This window comes from Rhincodon typus, chromosome 14 (genome assembly GCF_021869965.1).
Source record: "Rhincodon typus isolate 14 chromosome 14, sRhiTyp1.1, whole genome shotgun sequence".
Lineage (NCBI taxonomy): Eukaryota > Metazoa > Chordata > Chondrichthyes > Orectolobiformes > Rhincodontidae > Rhincodon > Rhincodon typus.
Genome location: NC_063345.1, coordinates 30180307 through 30197815, shown reverse-complemented (window position 1 = coordinate 30197815; position 17509 = coordinate 30180307). Strand labels below are relative to the sequence as shown.

The window sequence follows — 17509 nt, the reverse complement described above, 5'->3', positions numbered from 1 at the left end:
TCCCCCATCCTAGGGAAAAGACAACTACCATTAACTCTATCTATGCCTCTCATTATTTTATAAACTTCTATCAGGCCTCCTCTCAACCTCCTGTGCTCGAGTGAAAAAATGTCCCATCCTATCCAGCCTTTCTTTATAACTCAACCCTTCCATACCTAGCAACATTCTGGTAAAACTCTTCTGAACCCTCTGCAGCTTGATAATATCCTTCCTATAACTGGGCGACCAGAACTGGACACAGCATTCCAGAAGAGGCCTCACCAATATCCTCTACAACCTCAACATGACTTTCCATATCCTATACTCAAAGGACTGAGCAATGAAGGCAAGCATGCCAAGCGCCTTTTTAACCATCCTGTCTATACGTGATGCAAACTTCAAAGAATTATGTACCTGCACCCCTAGGTCCCTCTGTTCTACCCAAGGCACTACCCTTAATTGTATAAGCCCTACCCTTGTTGTACCAAAATGCAACAGCTCACATTTATCCAGATTGAATTCCATCTACTATTTTTCAGCCCATTGACCCATTTGATCAATTGAGTGGGCTTTACGTGATTTATAAGGAGTAGCTTGTCTGCCAAGAACCACAAGTGTTGGAAAGTGGAGCAGGAGATGACTGCCAGGTTGAATAAGTAAAGCTACCTGAAGGCATTGTTATGTGAAAGGGATTACAGTATAAATTGCAATAAGAGCTGTCCAGAGTACTGGAGGAGTTCGCCCACAGATATCAAATGTTGTCTAGCAGTCACTAGGAAAATAAAAATTAACCTACTAGAGTTAGTCAAGGAAAAAACCAGGCGCACTGATACTGGTACAAAACCAGAATACTATGATACTTGGAGAGCATTATATCAGAATAATTCACAAATATCACCAGTTGTGATGCCAATAATAAGGATCATGAGCCCTGTATTAATGATCACAGCAGCAGTGTGACTGGTTATAGTGGCTAGGTTACTGGTTATGGTGCCCATAAAATAAATATTACAGGTATTGGTTCCCAAACAGGTTATTTTAGGTTTTTATGTATGGATCAAATGTGAAGAATTGAAACCACAAGTGTGCTGAGAATGGGTAGAGCCCTTTCCATTGCTTATGTGGATGAAGGTGCTGAGATTGAAGTGATTCTTATGACATTAAGTATGTATCCCGTATGTTACAAAGACTCCCTGGGCAAGGTTCCACAACTTGGTACACTTCCAGCCTGATACCCCAATAGTTTAACTCCTCGGTGAAGAGGGGTTAACTAGCGCCCCTGGAGACACTAAGGACTGTAGATGCTGGAAGCCAGAATCTATAGGTGTGAGGCTAGAAAAGCACAGCAGGTCAGACAGCATCAGAGGAGCAGGAAAGTCAACGTTTGGGTTTCAGCCTGCTCCTCTGATGCTGTCTGACCTGCTGTGCTTAACGAGCTCCCCTTCCTTATTCATTTCCCAAAGCCCACCACTACCCCACCTTCCCTCGGTTGGCTGCATCAAGGTTAAGTTTTAAAAGATCCCTCCATTGTGGGTGTCTTTCACCTAGAACAAATGAATTTATGTTTAAAAAAAGAAGCTGATTTAACCAGGCTTTCTTGAGTTAACAAAAAATTGAGTCTATTAGTTACTAAACAAAAACAGGAAATAATGCAACACACATACATGAAAATAGGAATAGGCAGGGAGTCTGAAATAAAGATAACAGTTATAATATATATAGATCAGTCTCTCTGGATGGTTTAGGAAGAGTAGATTGTGAACTATTGATAATTGAACAGTTGATTTCAGGATTCTTGGGCTTTACAGTTTGTTGAAATCCTTTTTTGTCCTATTTCCTTTTTAAATGTGGTTTGGTAGCAACATTCACAATGAACGAGCTCTCAAAGTGCTGTTTCCTTTTGGCTGACTTGCTAACTAGTTGGCTTCTCACACTCGGAGTGTGAGAACAATTTTACCTTGCAATGTAGGGGTAACTGGTGACTGGGTCTTCAACTCTAACCTTCACAGAACACTGGTGCTTGAACCCTGATTAGTAAACATAGGTGCCTCAGTTCACTTCAGCTGCTTCAGTAGTATAGTTTCTTCCACAGGCCAGGGTTACAGCCAGTTTTTCACTGCTGTTTTTGTATATTTCTGAAACAGCAAAACACAAAAACATGCCTTCAATAGGTGGCTTTCTACTGAGAGGAAAACAATAGTCAGCCCCATGATTATCTTTTCCTGTTACGTTTCTCTCTCTGTTCTTGAAATTTCCCTGATACCCTACAGGTATCCACAGAGAAAGACTTTGCCAGCAGTGAGTTTACATCCACTATCTTTTCTGGTTGTAGTAGTACTCTTTTAAAATATATATATATTTTGGTATTAAAAGTTACAAGTATATAGGGATTCTGATCCGTTCTCATGACACAAAGTACTATTACAGTAAATCATCCACAAAAAATACTTTGGCCCTAAAAATAGGCACAGCCCATGTTTTCTCCTTTAATTAAAGTATATTACTGTAGACTGGGTCTAATTACTGAGCAGGACTGAATGACCTTTAACTATATGTGAGGATATGTCAAAGCAAGTAGCATTAAAAAGTTTGCTTGGCTGCCATTGTATGCCAATTGTTGAGGAAGACTGCTGCATAGTTTGGAATGTCTATGATGAAATTAACACCATTTAATATACTGCAAAATGTCTAAAGCCACTTTATTTAGTAGACAGTGTCAAGTTAACGACCATCTTTTGTTCTAACAGAAGCAAGTCACAGACTCGTTATTACACTTATAATTCTCTATTCATATACAATGGCAGAAATTAGTTCATGCTTCATATGAGTTATAGAGTCATAGAGATATATAGCATGGAAACAGACCCTTCAGTCCAACACGTCCATGCTGACCAGATATCCTACATTAATCTAGACCCATTTGACAGCATTTGGCCCATATCCCTCTAAACTCTTTCTATTCATATATCCATCCAGATGCCTTTGAAATGTTGTAATCATACCAGCCTTCAGCATTTCCTTTGGCAGCTCATTCCATATACGCACCAGCCTCAGCATGAAAGACTTGTCCCTTAGGTCGTTTTTATATCTTTCCCCTATCACCTTAAACCTCTGCCCTCTCGTTTTGGACTCTCCCAACATGGGGAAAAGAGCTTGAATATTTACCCTGTCCATGCCCCTCATGATTTTATAAACCTCTATAAGGTCACCCCAAAACTTCCGACGCTCCAGGGAAAATAGCCCCAGCCTATCACTGTCTCCCTTTCTCTCAAACCCTCCAAACACAGCAACATCGTTGTAAATCACTTTTCAAAATTTTCTCGTTTGACAACATCCTTCCTATTGGAGGGAGACCAGAATTGCACGCAGTACTCCAAACATGGCCAAACCAATGTTCGTGAACTATTATTTTAGGTTGTTTAATATTTGAATCCCAATATATGTACTGTGGTCCACCCTGACCAGTTTCCTAGAAGCCGGAGGAAATAAAAAACAAGTTTAACTTCAGTGCAATTTATTTCAAAAATTCAGGGCCAGATTTGAACCACTGTACAGAATATTCTCATGAAGCCTCCTAATCATACAGCTGAACTTCGTAGGTTGAGTATCCAATGAGGTGGGTTTCCTGTAATTTTGGCAATGTGCCATCTCACTGCAGCTGGGCACCACAAAACATAAGGAAAATGCCAAAAAGCAGACAGCAGCTATTCTGTTATCAGACATGATTATAACTGTTTCAGAGATATTTCATGAGCTTACACCCAGGGGCTTAAAGTCCCAAAGGTTATGCTGCATTGCCAAACCTCAGATCATGGAATAAATCTCTCAATTCATTCTGATAGATTTAGAGTTAAAACTAATCTTGTCCTTCTCTGGCATTCACGTATTTTTCAGCAGAAGTCTTTGAATGGTGATAAGGAACAGGAATCCTAATTTAATTTTTCATATTTGTGAGATGATGAGGCCACTTTTTTCGTGCATTCATGGGAGTAAGGAGTTGCTGGATAGGTTTACATTTATTGTCCCTCCCTAATTGCTGTTGATGAGGAAACAACTCACCACAGCCTTCTCAAGGGCAATGAGGAAGGGTCAATAAATCCTGACCTAACCAGCAACACCTACATCCCATGAATAAACATTTAAAAAATCCATCACTTTCACTGAGATCAGCTAACAAGGACAGGCTGAATTGAATTTGTAATTTTCCCAGAATATATCATTCAATTCTACACATAGCAGTGCACGTACAGAAGACAGAAGAGTGTAAAAACTACTTTCTAAACTTTAAAATGTTTAGGCCAGAAGTCACATGACACCAGGTTATAGTCCAACGGGTTTATTTGAAATCAAAAGCTTTTGGAGTGCTGCCCCTTCGTCAGGTGAAGTGAGGTGCCTGCACCTGACAAAAGGGCAGCGCTATGAAAGCTTGTGATTCCAAATAAACCTGTTGGATTATAACCTGACATCATGTGACTTTTGAATATGTCCACCCCAGTCCAACACCAGCACCTCCACATCTTAAATATTTTAGAAAGAGCTAAGACACTATGCTAAGGTATATTTATGCTTCTAGTGATAGAAAAGAAAATCTCTCCGTTAGATCTCTGAGAATATTAGACATTTTCCTTGCAGTTAGAGGGAGGAAAACAAAGTTCTACACAGCTTCATCAATACAATTGCACTATGTTTTCACTATGAATGTTAGAATGGCAGTGATCATCAGATATCATAAACACCTGTGAGAGCTTAAGATGTACGAACAGAAGTAAGCCATTTGACCTTTGAGTCTGATCCTCCATTCAATGAGATCATGGCTAATCTGAAAATCTTCCACTCCTGCTTTCTGTTGTATCCCCCAATAACTCTTGATTCCCTAACTGATTAAATATCTGTCTATCTCAGTTTTGAATACATTTAAAAGTGCCCTCTGCAGTAAAGCATTCCACAGATTCACTACCCTCTGAGAGAATAAATTCCTCTTTATCTCTGTATTAAATGGGAGATCCCTTACTCTGGAATTATGTCCTTTGATCTTAATCTCTCCCACAAGAAGAAACAACCTCTCCATATCCAAGTTGGAAAGCCCTGTAAGAAACTTATATGTTTCAAAAAGGTTGACTCTAGTTCTTCTAAATTTCAACGAGTACAAGCCCAACCTACTTTAATTCTCCTGTTTAAAAAAAACCCTCCATACCGGGATAGAACCTAGTGAAGCTTCTTAGGACTGCCTCCGATATCAGCATATCTTTGCTTAGACAAGGGAAGAAAAATTGTTTACAGTATTCCTGGTTTGATTTGACTAGAATTGAAGAAACATCACCAGACTTGAAACATAAACTGTCTTTTCTCTCCACAGACGCTGCTAGACCTGCTGAGTTTCTCCAACAATTTCTGTTCTTGTTTGATTTTGGTCTGAGTAGAGCTTTATATAGCTTCAGCAAGACTTCCCTGTGCTTTTGCAATGTTTCTCATTTAAATAATATTCATTCTATTGTCACTGCTGAAGTGCCTCAAATTTTCCTACATTACATTCCAACTGCCAAGCTTTCAACCATGCACTCAACTTTCTATGTCTCTCTACACACTCTTTGTGTCGTTCTCGCTACTTGCTTTCTCAACTATTTTTCTGTCACCTGAAAACTCAGTGACTGTACATTCACTTCTGTCATCCAAGTAATTAATATTGATAATAATTATGGCCTTAGCACTTATCCTTGTGGCACTCCACTAGTTACAGGTTCTTATCCTGAAAATACCTCCATTGTCCCAACACCACTACTCCAACACCACAAGCTCTTAGTAAGTAGCCTTATGTGTGGTACATTTTTGAAGACCTTTTGGAAATCCAAATATATTACATCCATTGGTTCCCCTTTATTTATTGTGCTTGTTGCCTCCTCAAGGAACTCTAATAAATTTGGATTGCCCTTCACAAAGCTATACTGACCATGCTTGTGTTTTCTCCTCCCTGATACAGATGAATATCTACAGCTCAAACTCCGTCACTTCAATTTGTATCTGAAGTTGCTTGAGTTGCAAACACTTACTAAAATGTGTTCACTGTGGATCACCTTAGGGTCCAGCAGAGTTTACATGCTGCAGCTATAACACATGAACCAACCCACCATCTCTATCATATTTTATATTAGTTATTCATCAAATCATTCAAGTATCTTCACTCTTTACAATTTATTTTATTTTTGTTGCATTTTTATGCACTAGTCTCAATCTTGTAGCTAATGAGCTATTTTTAAGAAATAGGGGAATAAATGACTAGACAGCTAAGCAGGAATTAAATATCATATTTTTAGTTTAAAACTAGGAAAAGCCACCAGTTCTACTCTCCAATCAGCTATTTTGTTGAGGAAAAAGCAGCTAAACGCCTTTCTCCATCCTCCTTGAGATGCTCAACTCTGGTGCCCTGTAGTAAGTCACACTCAGGTGCTAACTCACACCAAGTTGAGTACTTATATATGCTCCCAATTCAAAGGACCTAGCTCACTCAGTTAAAGAGGATCCAGAGTCAGCCAGTTTTTTGTTAAGTTGCTCTCTCACTCCATTTATTAAAAATAAACCTGTTCAAAGCTTACAACTTTAGAACTTTAAACTGCAAATTTTATTAATTGCAAATTAGGTGCAAATTAAAGACGTTTTCTCACCCAACAAATGCATGCACTGAGTCAAGCCCATCTGGATGACAAATGCTCTCTATGGAAGAAAATTGGCCATCCTTGCTCGGTTTGGCTGAAATTTGATTCCAGAGCCATAGCAATAAAATTACTTCCTAACTGTTCACTGAAACGGATGTGTAAGACACTTGGGAATGAGCAACAAAAGCTGGTATTGTCAGCAACACTCAGATTCTGTGAAATATAACAAAGAAGTATAGATCTATACTATCTGTTCACATTATTTTAAAAATAGTTACTAACGTATCTACAATACACCTGCAGCACGTAGATTTCAGAGGTTATAGAAGAGTTTACAGAATCGCAATATTTGCTTGGATGCAGGATATCAACACTACTGTCCTCCCATTGCTATACAAAGCTGATTGTTTTAAATGAGTCTGGGAACCAGGTCTTAATTGGTCTTCACACCAGTTCACTCTAATTGTCACGTTACCCACTGTGCTTGTGTTTTTTTTATGTGTCCTCAGGATGGATGACTGTTGATGTTATGCTTATTGCAAATCTTCTTACCTCAGAGAATTTTGGGCAGTTTCAACATTCCATGCAAGTTTGGCAATCTCTTTTAGAAGGGTTATATGACTTGCTGATCTAACAGGAAAAGAATATACCATGTTCAAGCAATAAGAGTTCCCATTCTGAGGTTAGAGATTAGATTATTGCAGTTTTATCCTGCATCAATCATTCCTTACCTGAGAATGGTTGTAACTGGCACTTAAGTACAAACTAATTATTCCACCAGCATTGAGATGAGTCACTTAGATGAAAACACATTTTTTTAAAAATGCTTTGAAGTGGAATATATTTCATTTATTGAACTGCTTTTTAGGATTTGAAATCTCGGAGTATCAGAAGAGACAAGCTGCAATGACTGTAAGAAAAGTCAGCAAACAGAAAGGTGAGTGTATGTATTTGCATTTGTCCTTCATTGTACAGGCAATGTTAGGGAAGCCGAGTTAACTATTAGGGTGAGATTCGGTCAGGAGTCTGGTCCCTCCTCTTTCTGTCTGTCTATTTAAGTAACTTGAGAAGTCACAGGCAATCCTTGGGGTGTATTCACAATAAGTTGGGAGGACATGGTGGTATAATCATAGACCACTACTGTGGGAGGAATGCTAGGAAACTGAGTTATGCACTTTGGGGCGGCATGTTAGGATGCAGAGAGGATTACAATTGTGAAGTCAGACAACTCAATATAAAAGTGGGAGGAACAATAAAACATGTAAAGGAAAGGGGTAATATGAGGTGGGAGAGTGTGGTGGAGTTGGTCATTGACAGTTATTAACATGGGGGAACTACAATATCTGGCATGTTTACTCAATGTGCCTGGGGCTGGACAGGTGCAGCTGGGATACAAAATTTAGAGAGACGGTTTGGATGGGAACGTGGAAAAGTTCAAAGCCTGTGAGGTTGATGGGGACAGAAATCAAAATGGAATGTCTACGTTTGAGGATTCACTGTGAATAAGATTTTGAGTGGCAGATTCACAGTGTGAGAGTGACAGCTGTTCCCCCCCCCCCCCCCCCATTGTGCTGATAGTCCGATGAAGCTAAAAATGGCTGTCACCGCACCCAAAATGGGAGGGGTTGATGTTTCTTTCCTTGAAGGAGAGGCTTCAATGTTGAGTGACGTGAGCCCATCCAAAGCACAATAACAGTACACATGTACGCCCATACTGTAAAACTGAAATGGACTTGCAAGCACTACATAATGTGTAAAACTTGGGCATTAACCTATTGTGTCCAGACCACATCCCTGCCATGAATACTTTTGAACACATCACACAAATCAAGAATCAATGCCCATAATGGCTGAGACCCCTAAGCAATGATCTGTGGCTTGGAAAAGCTGCCAAAGTAGTCATCATCTTCTAAGTACCCATATCCTGCACATTGTAAAAGAGTTGCTCACGTCACAACTTGGATCATAAAACATCATGTAGCACCAAGGATGGCTTGGCTCTGAACTTTCAGTATTGTAGTAGACTTCTACTCACCCATTTTAAAAAAAATGTTAACATATTTATAAGGATGTGACTCCTACATGCCCTCAGAAGGTCTTCTTCTTTCTTTTCCTCCCATTACATCTTGATGCATTCCCAGAGTCCAAAGCAGGGGTAGAGTGGGCCTGTCCTACTGACCCACTGGCATTGGAGCTTTGGTTGGGTGACCCCAGGGCCTTTGCATCTTGGGGGCCAAGACTTCTGAGTGTGTCCTGCTCAGAGGCTGGTGTTCCTCTTCGGCTTGAAAACCTCAGGGCTGAGGGTGGAGACAAGGTGCAACTGGATGCTTGGCTTCCTCTAGAGTGTCCTGAAAGGAGACTTTTGGGTGACTTGTATGTGGTTCCTCCTCTTACTGGCATCCTTCTGTCTCCTTGTTGGGAAGGGGCACCGTAGAGTGAAATCAAGGTTCCTCATTTCCCTGTCACCTTGCTATTGATGCTAAGCACAATGGTTAGAACGATGAAGTGTAAGTCTGTGTGCATATTCAGCAGATACATAGAGTGCTGGACCTGGCTGTCTATGGCAGTTACCAACCTGTCCATGTTGGCAGCCAGATATTTATGTGGCTGAGGCAGTAGGCATTACTGCAGTCATGCCACCTTTGTGTCAGGTTGCTCAGTGACCACAGTAAATGTGCCCACTGTTCCTGTGTCTACTTGTGCATTTTATGATGTCACAAATTGCCAGAAGCATTGGTTTCTTTCTTGCCTGGGACTGAGCAGGTGCCTGGTACCTGACAGTTCTCTGAGTGCCTGCAACCGCAGCATTTCTCCCTTGACAAACTGAAAATCCATGGCAGTGATGTGCTCACCAGCAGGTGCTCCCATCTCTAATCTAGCTAAAATGCCCACAGGAGTATGAGTGTCTAAGCTGGCTGAGGGTGCAGAAGGCAACATTGTCAGCACTGTCCCTGAGACATCTGTGCTCCCTTACTCACAGCTGGGGCAGGAGATATATTGCAGGAATGCCTTCTTAAATGCAGAGGCTATGCTAACACTGCTTGTACCTGCAGGAAATAAAAGAGAGAATATGTCGTAAACAAGGAGGGGATATTCTGGCAAGTTAAGATTTTCATTATATATGTAAATGATTTGGATGTGAATATGGGAATTATAGTTGGTACATTTGCTGATGACGCCAAAATAAGTGGTGCAGTGGAGAGTAAAGAAGGCTATCTCAAAGTACAACTGAACCTTGATCAGATGGGCCAATGGGCCCAGGAGTAGCAGATAGAGTTTTATTCAGATAAATGTGAGGTGTTGCATTTTGGTAAGGGAAACCAGTGCAGGACTTATGCAGTTAATTGTAAGGCCCTGGGGAATGTTGCGAAACAAAGAGACCGAAGGATGCAAGTGCATAGTTCCTTGACAGTGTGGTCACAAGTAGACAGGGTGGTGAAGAAGACATTTGGCACACTTGCCTTCATTGGTCAGAACATTGAGTATAGGAGTTGGGGCATCATGTTGCAGCTGGACAGGATATTGGTGAGGCCACTTTTAGAATACTGCGTACAATTCCTGGGGCCCTTCTATAGAACGGATGTTGTTAAACTTGAGAGTGTGCAGAAAAGATTTACAAGGATGTTGCCAGGACTGGAGGGTTTAAGCTACAGGGAGAGACTCTGAGTAAGCTGGGGCTTTCTTCTCTGGATTGTTGGAGACTGAGGAATGACCTTATAGAGGTATATAAAATCATGAGAGTCATGGATAGGGTGACTAGCCAAGGTCTTTTCCTAGGGTGGGGGAGTCCAAAACTAGAGGACACATGTTTAAGTTGAGAGGGGAAAAATTTTAAAAAGGACCTGAGGGGTAACTTCCTCACACAGAGGGTGGTGCATGTATGGAACAAGTTGCCAGAGCAAGTGGTGGAGGCGGGTACAGTTTAAAAGGCACCTGGTATATGAATAGGAAGGGTTTAGAGGGATATGGGCCAAATGCTGGTGAATGGGACTAGGTTAGATTGGGATGTCTGGTCAGGGTGGATGAGTTGGACTGAAGGGTCTGTTTCCATGCTGCATGACTGTATGACTATAACACATTCACAGTGGGGGTAATGAGAGATCAGCACAACAAGGGACAATGCTTCTTACTTGGTTGCTGGCACATGATATTTCAATGTCTCCACGAGGCAATCCCAGTCCTTGCCAGCAACAGCCAAGATCCTCTCTTTATACGAAGTGAGAAGCTGAATATCTGGAGCCCTTTCTCCCATTGTGGTTCTTTTGTCCCTATTATGGGCAGTTTCACCTGCAATGAGAACAAAGTTGAGATGAAAGTTGGTGCCATTGCTGTCAGTAGTGGTGGGGGTAAGTTGGTGAGGTGACCCAACTGAATAAAGAGGCAGCATAGAGGCCAAGAAGAGTTAATACATGGGGGCTCGGAGGCATGAAAGTGAGTGAAAGACCATGTGCATGAGAGAGTGAGAGTGGGAGTACATGAGCCTTGGTGGCAGGTGGGTGCAGTAGCGATAGTGAGTGTAAGGTAGCACACACTAGATGGTATCACTGAGCCTAGTGGAGTAGAGGAGGTCATTGATAGTCTACCTGGGTATTCCTCTGTAAGATTGAGACGACAATAATGCTTGGCCGATTTTGGTAAGTTTTGGAAAGCTATATTAGTGACACACTGCTTCTTTTGAGCTTTACTATAACACTTGGGTATCTACTGACTCCTAGAACCTTTTCCGGAGATCTGATTGCACAGCTTTCTAACTGAGTCCTAACTACACAGAGCAAGTGTGTTTAACACTAAATAAGAAACAAAGAAATGCAGATCTGGAAATCTGAAACAAGTTCAGAAACTGCTTGAGAAACTCAACCGGTCTGACAGCTCTGTGAAGAGAGAAACGGAGCTAATGTTTCAAGTCTAGAATGACTCTTCTTCAAAATTTCTTCACAGCTACTGTGCCTGCAATTCACCAGCCTTATTTACTGCACAGTATGTTTTCACATACATGTACCATGAAATCAATTTAGGTCGTATTGTGTTTTTTATTGCATTTCTTCACCTGATACATTAGTTTGCTGGGACTGTGGTGAAGGTAGTCATGACTTTCAACTGAGAATCAGAAAAGCACACAACAAGAAAAAAAAATTTCAGGACTACAGGGAAAGTGTGGGGGCGTGGGGTGTAGATAAATTGCACTTAGAGATACAGCACAGATTCAATGGGTCTGTAGTCTCTTTCTATGGTGTAATTATTACATGTAAAGCCATAACACTTGATCCAAGTTACATTCACGTCATAAGTAACTTTGGTGTGAAGTAAAAACACTTTTCAATGGTCTTACAGTTGTCATTCTAAATACATGTTTGGCTAGGTTTTTGATATTGTACTCTTAAGAGAATTCAGTATAATTTGTAATATAGCCTAATGCTTTTTTCTCTCATTTCAGGAGTGAACTACACAAGGTCATTACCTCCCTCATACCCAGCACCCCCGGATCCTGTCCACCAGAGAAACTTCATGCTCACTGATGGTATCCCTCAGGGGTCAATGTATGAACTAACGGAGCCCAAACGCAGCCAGTCTCCATTCTGGCAGAACTTCAGTAGGTTAGCACCATTTAAAAAGTAATAGGCCATGTTATTATGGGAGGACCTAGCCCTTGTCGATTTCTCCTGGCAGTTAAAAACAAAATGTGGACCAACAAACAATGTTTGGATCATGGATATAGGTGATTAAACCATCCGCTGACATCTTCCCTGCTGAGCCTTGGTTCAAAGCAACATTTTAGCTAATTATTTCTTAATGTGGGTTCAACTGTTCAAAAAACATACAGTGTGACAACAGAAGGTCAGAAAGGAATACTGAAATTCAGACTCAAACTTCATTGCATTATTTCGTTTGTGATTATGTGAACTTAGGTGTGCTCTTCAGTGCACTGTAATGCAGGTGTACACAAACACACATGCGCACACACACACACAAACACATATATCTATGTGTATATATTCATGTAATATATATGTGAGTGAGCGTGTGTGTGTGTGTGTGTGTGTATGTACATATATCTTGCTTCTGTTATTCTAAAAGCTTATTACATATGTACTGAAGTGTGAATGTTTTATTGCTTGATTAGTTCTACATAAGCTACTACAGATGTTTTAATAACAAACAATGTAGCCACACTTTTGATGATTTATTATATATCCATGTAGATGACATGTTATACCAAGTGAACAATCCCAAACTCCATTTGAAGACATAAGAGTTTGAGAACATTGGACTACTAGTCATTATGTTAAGACAACATTTCTAATGCTACTCATGGGGTTTGTAGTTATTCACAAGATAAGATTTAACTGACAGGACCACTTCTTCACTATCTCTGTACTTAACTGGTTAAAAGCCAATTTTATTCCTTAATACAAAAAATTGTTCAACACGATGGATATATAATTATTATGTTTTGACCATAAAATTAATTGTTTAATATGATTAACAATATTTGCTATGTTTTAATACACATTTGTTACAGCGTTATACTTAATAGTTAATAAGGCTCAACAACTGATCCAATTGCATTTTATATTGTGTTGGAAGATGTGGTGTAACATCAACAAGTCATTTCAGTAGTCAGTTTATCCTTTCTTACTATTTTTGGACATTTGCCAGCACTTCCACAGGAACAGCATCTGATTGAACCATCAGATTGATATGATGTGGTAACTTTACAATATCTCTGGACTATTTTAACTGAAATGTTTGCAATTCAGTGGAGCTCTGTGGATTAAACAGTGCACTACACAGTAGATCACAAACTATGTTATTGAAGGAGTCATTACAGATTAAGGAGTTAAGTTATCTTTAAATATTGTCCTACAAAAATGTTTTGTGCCACAAGTGATGTAAGCATTTGTTTTGTGATGTGCTAAAATTTCATTATTTTGCATTTCCAATGCACTTGATGATATAATACGTAGTATAAAAATGGTGAAATAGCCAATCTTTTGAAATAATAATGAACATTTTTATAGAATTACAGAGCTACTTTTCCAATAATCATAGCTAGATATTATTTTCTAACAATCTAAATAATTAAATATTTATTAAAATAGTGCCAAAAATATAGAAATAAATTCAACAAAGAAAACCTAGTTAGTATATGATTCAATACACAGGCACTTAGCTAAATGAGGGTCAATCACCATCAACTGACAGATTGCTCATTCTGTGCTAGCGCTACATAAAGGTTGTTGGTGCCCTGTAACTAAAGTAATTAGCTAAAAACCTGTTTAATCAAGAAGGTATTTTCTCAAACTGAAGATAGGTCCTTCAGGTATATGTTATTGTGATCCATTTAGGAAATTTAGTGGCTTGCTTTTATTTTGTTTTTAATTATTGAATTATTAAATCCCAAGTTACTTAGTTTCATTGTAATTGCTGTGATATTTGGCCAACCATATTCAAGCTCTTTGCTCAGGTAAATTTCAGAATGACGTGCCATATAAACTAGTGATGGACTGGTACATAGTTCCACTAATCCAGCTTTTTTTCTGATGATTTTCAGTATATGACTGCATTGGTAAGGATATCAGATACTGTTCAAATATAGTTGGAACAAATGTGAAACTACCGATCGAAATTGGAGATTGACATTGTAACACAAACTAGGAGAGCTTTAAACAATATGAAGAATAAGGCCAAGGCTTCTGTGCTGCTGTATTCTGAGGGCAAGCAAACACAGTCTTTGCTTTTTTATTTAGCATATGGTCAAATGGTGACGTAGAATGGCTCAAATCATGCCTGTGCATTTGCATTTAAGGCCCTCCATTTTTGTCACTTGACTAGGGCACTGGACAGGAGGTTTCTCAGGGGAATATTGGCCAGAACACTGATCTTGCTAGTTCATGCTCTTTGCAATAAGTAACCAATTGATCTGCATTGCCCAGAAAGCCAAATGAGATCTAAATTCAAAACCATGAGCAAAGTAAGCACCCCTTATGTACCACAAGTCAGTGGTCTCAGTGTTGGATTGGAATGCAGCATGAACAGATAGGAGTGCAATATGGTCCAGTAAAGAAAAGGAGAGCTAGTGCTGGGCCAACCAGAACTATTATGATAAATAGCATAATGAAGTTATCACTTATCATGTTTACAGGGATGGAGACTGGTTGCCACTGATGATTTGATAGATATTGATAAGCTATCATTGCACTTTTTGCTGAACTTATCCACCACTCTTAAAAAAGAAAAATAAAAATTATCTGTCACCCTCACGCAGAAGATAGGTTTAGTTATAGCTATAGGTTTCCCTCCATGGTCTAATAGGTAAAATTTCAACCAGTGAAATACTATGCCATACACAGTTTTGATTGTTGGTCTGTACTGACTGACATTATTTAGGTCATCAATTAGAATGTGAAAACTGATCTCATCAACTTTGGGCTCCCACCATTGAACTCTACCCTGTAATATTTGTGAGAAGGTGCACATATGCAGAGATCAGATAAGAGCAGATTAATCTGCTGACACTCATTGACCAGGTTCTTCTGTGAAGAATAACCTTTTACCAATGAAGTTGAAGACCGCTAAACCCTCAAGTACATGGTCCATCAATAATACTTGCAATGTTCTGAGAATAAAAAAAAATTGTTGAAGGTATTTTAAACTGAATTAAGTGCTTGCTCTTTGTTTGAATATGAAATGAGATGTCCAGAAAGTTAAGGTGGAGGTGTGGTGGAGTCAGAGACTGCTCACCCCACCTGCAAGAAAAGTCTGCTGCGAGCCAATGGACGAAAAAAAAAGGCCATCCTGCATCCCTAACATGCTGCAGAAACCTGTAGTGCTGGGGAGTCGGATTTTGGTCTCTCACTGGAGAAGAAGTTCCACCCTCTGGGAATTTGGTTCTGCAGCAACTCCATCAGATTTGGCAAAGCTCAGTGGTGGGCACCACCAAAACTCCAGGAAAGTCTGCGAAAGAGAACTATGTACCAAAGTGAGGCAAATCCAGAGATATTGAAAAGAGAAGTGTTTGTGACCTTATGGAGTGACACCATGAGAGTATAGGTTGGGTTTGAAGTATAGCAGGTAGGAACAAAGTGGGGAAGTTATTCTCGAATCAGGGGGTGGTGGCAGCCTTGATGAACAAAAAGCACCCTCCAAAGATTTTATATGCCTTCCTGTCATTTTAAAACTTCAAAATGAAAGGGCTACCACTACTCACCTGCCTGCCCATTTCCAAACTTATTACTGCACGTGCAGGGTCATATTGGAGGTTGATTGAGCTTTTCACTAACACAAATGATCTTGTATTTATTGTTATATGGTGAACAAACTTTTGACTTCAGCAGCCTCTCAATGATGGGGTTGAGCTGGGGTGGGTGGAACATTGTTGGGATGGCCATCCAAACTATTTCACGTACCCCTCAGGCTGAAAACACACCCAGTAGGGGCACATAATATCCAGCCCAAGTTTATAATTTCTACACCCAGCTAACTTTGCCTCACTTCAAGTGTAGTCATCCATGCTTATGAGGTCAACTAAAAGAAGTCAGAAGCATTTTTTTTGATCAAACTGTCTCAGGGCAAAGTATTCCATGCTTGTAAGCATATAAGTGATGCCATTACAAACCATTATTGTACCAAATTGTCACAAAGAAAATCCTTCAATTTTGCTTCATTGTGTTAACATAATGGATCAAAGTTGCATCTTCCAAACAGGTGATAGCAGCTTCCCGTATCATACTGTATTGTACAGTTGCTCTTGGGTCATCTAGAACTATGTACATCATAATACTCTGTCCAATCTTGACACTAGAAAAATGCCATACATGGCATTTACACAAACATGCAGACATAAATCAATATAAAATGTTTCCATGATTTTATGCAAATCATTGACACACATTCTGTGTAGCAGCAGAGTTACTGTTATGAAAAAAAAACTTCAAATTAACTTGCATGGGAGTGTCTCCACCTTCCAGTTCCTGTGGAACTAAAGGTAAAACTGCCAAATTTTCTTTCTTGGTTTATAGTCTCATACAAGAAATGTCTGATGTTTGAAAACATGATACCATTATCTCAATATTGTCAGTGCAGCACTATCGAGAATCAATTCTGAACGCTGCCAATTCACATAAACAGAAGACTGAACATGTGAACAAATTAAATAACAAGTTCGGGGGGTGGTAGGGGTGGGTGGAGGTGGCAGTCAGTAGACAGAGAGATGTGAAATTTGGAAAGCAGCATCCCCTAATAATTCACAAATTCAGGCAGAAGAATTATCATTAAACAGATCTTTTATTTCTGAAAACAGTTATAAAGTAATTAGGGTTACAAGGTGCAGGAACAATTCTTTAAAAGGCCAAGTCAGTTAGAATTATTGTATTGAACAAGACTAATGGTTAAGTTATAAACTCTTACCTTTTTACTACATGTTGTGTAGTTAAAGACACTGGATTTGTAAATTATCCATTCACGTGTATTGTTGCGAAATGGTCTGAGCAAAGCCATCTCCTTGAACTGGCAACCTAAAGTGACACTAACTGCAATGTCAAATTACTGTTATAATAATACAACCTAAGCAGCCTCTACTGTCTTAAAATAAATAGGACTTTCTTGTGATTGATGTGCATGTCCAAATGAACCATGTTCAATATAGAAATATGATTCTCACTACCATATTGTAATACTCCATGAAATGGGTGATAAATTGAGTAACAAGACAGTCCTATTGGAGCTAATAGTGTAACATGAATTAGTTGGAATGAAGGCTGTAAGCAAAATTCATAATTTAGCTTGGGCCTGTAAAATATCAGCATTTTGCTCAGAATTTTATTTCTACATGTGTACAAATTAGTTGTAATGGGATTATATCATGGGTTTGCACAATTTTT

At 39.5% G+C, this 17509-nt stretch overlaps 1 protein-coding gene across 1 annotated transcript in view; it reads left to right on the top strand.

Annotated features, from left to right (window-relative positions):
- arhgef9a (Cdc42 guanine nucleotide exchange factor (GEF) 9a) overlaps window positions 1-12530 on the top strand; it is a 138875-nt gene extending 126345 nt beyond the window's left edge. Inside the window, exons 8-9 of the mRNA XM_048605521.1 lie at window positions 7498-7566; window positions 12064-12530. Coding sequence (XP_048461478.1) covers window positions 7498-7566; window positions 12064-12245 — 251 coding nt within the window. The 3' untranslated portion in view covers window positions 12246-12530. The remainder of the gene's footprint in view (window positions 1-7497; window positions 7567-12063) is intronic.
- The last annotated feature ends 4979 nt before the right edge of the window (window positions 12531-17509 follow it).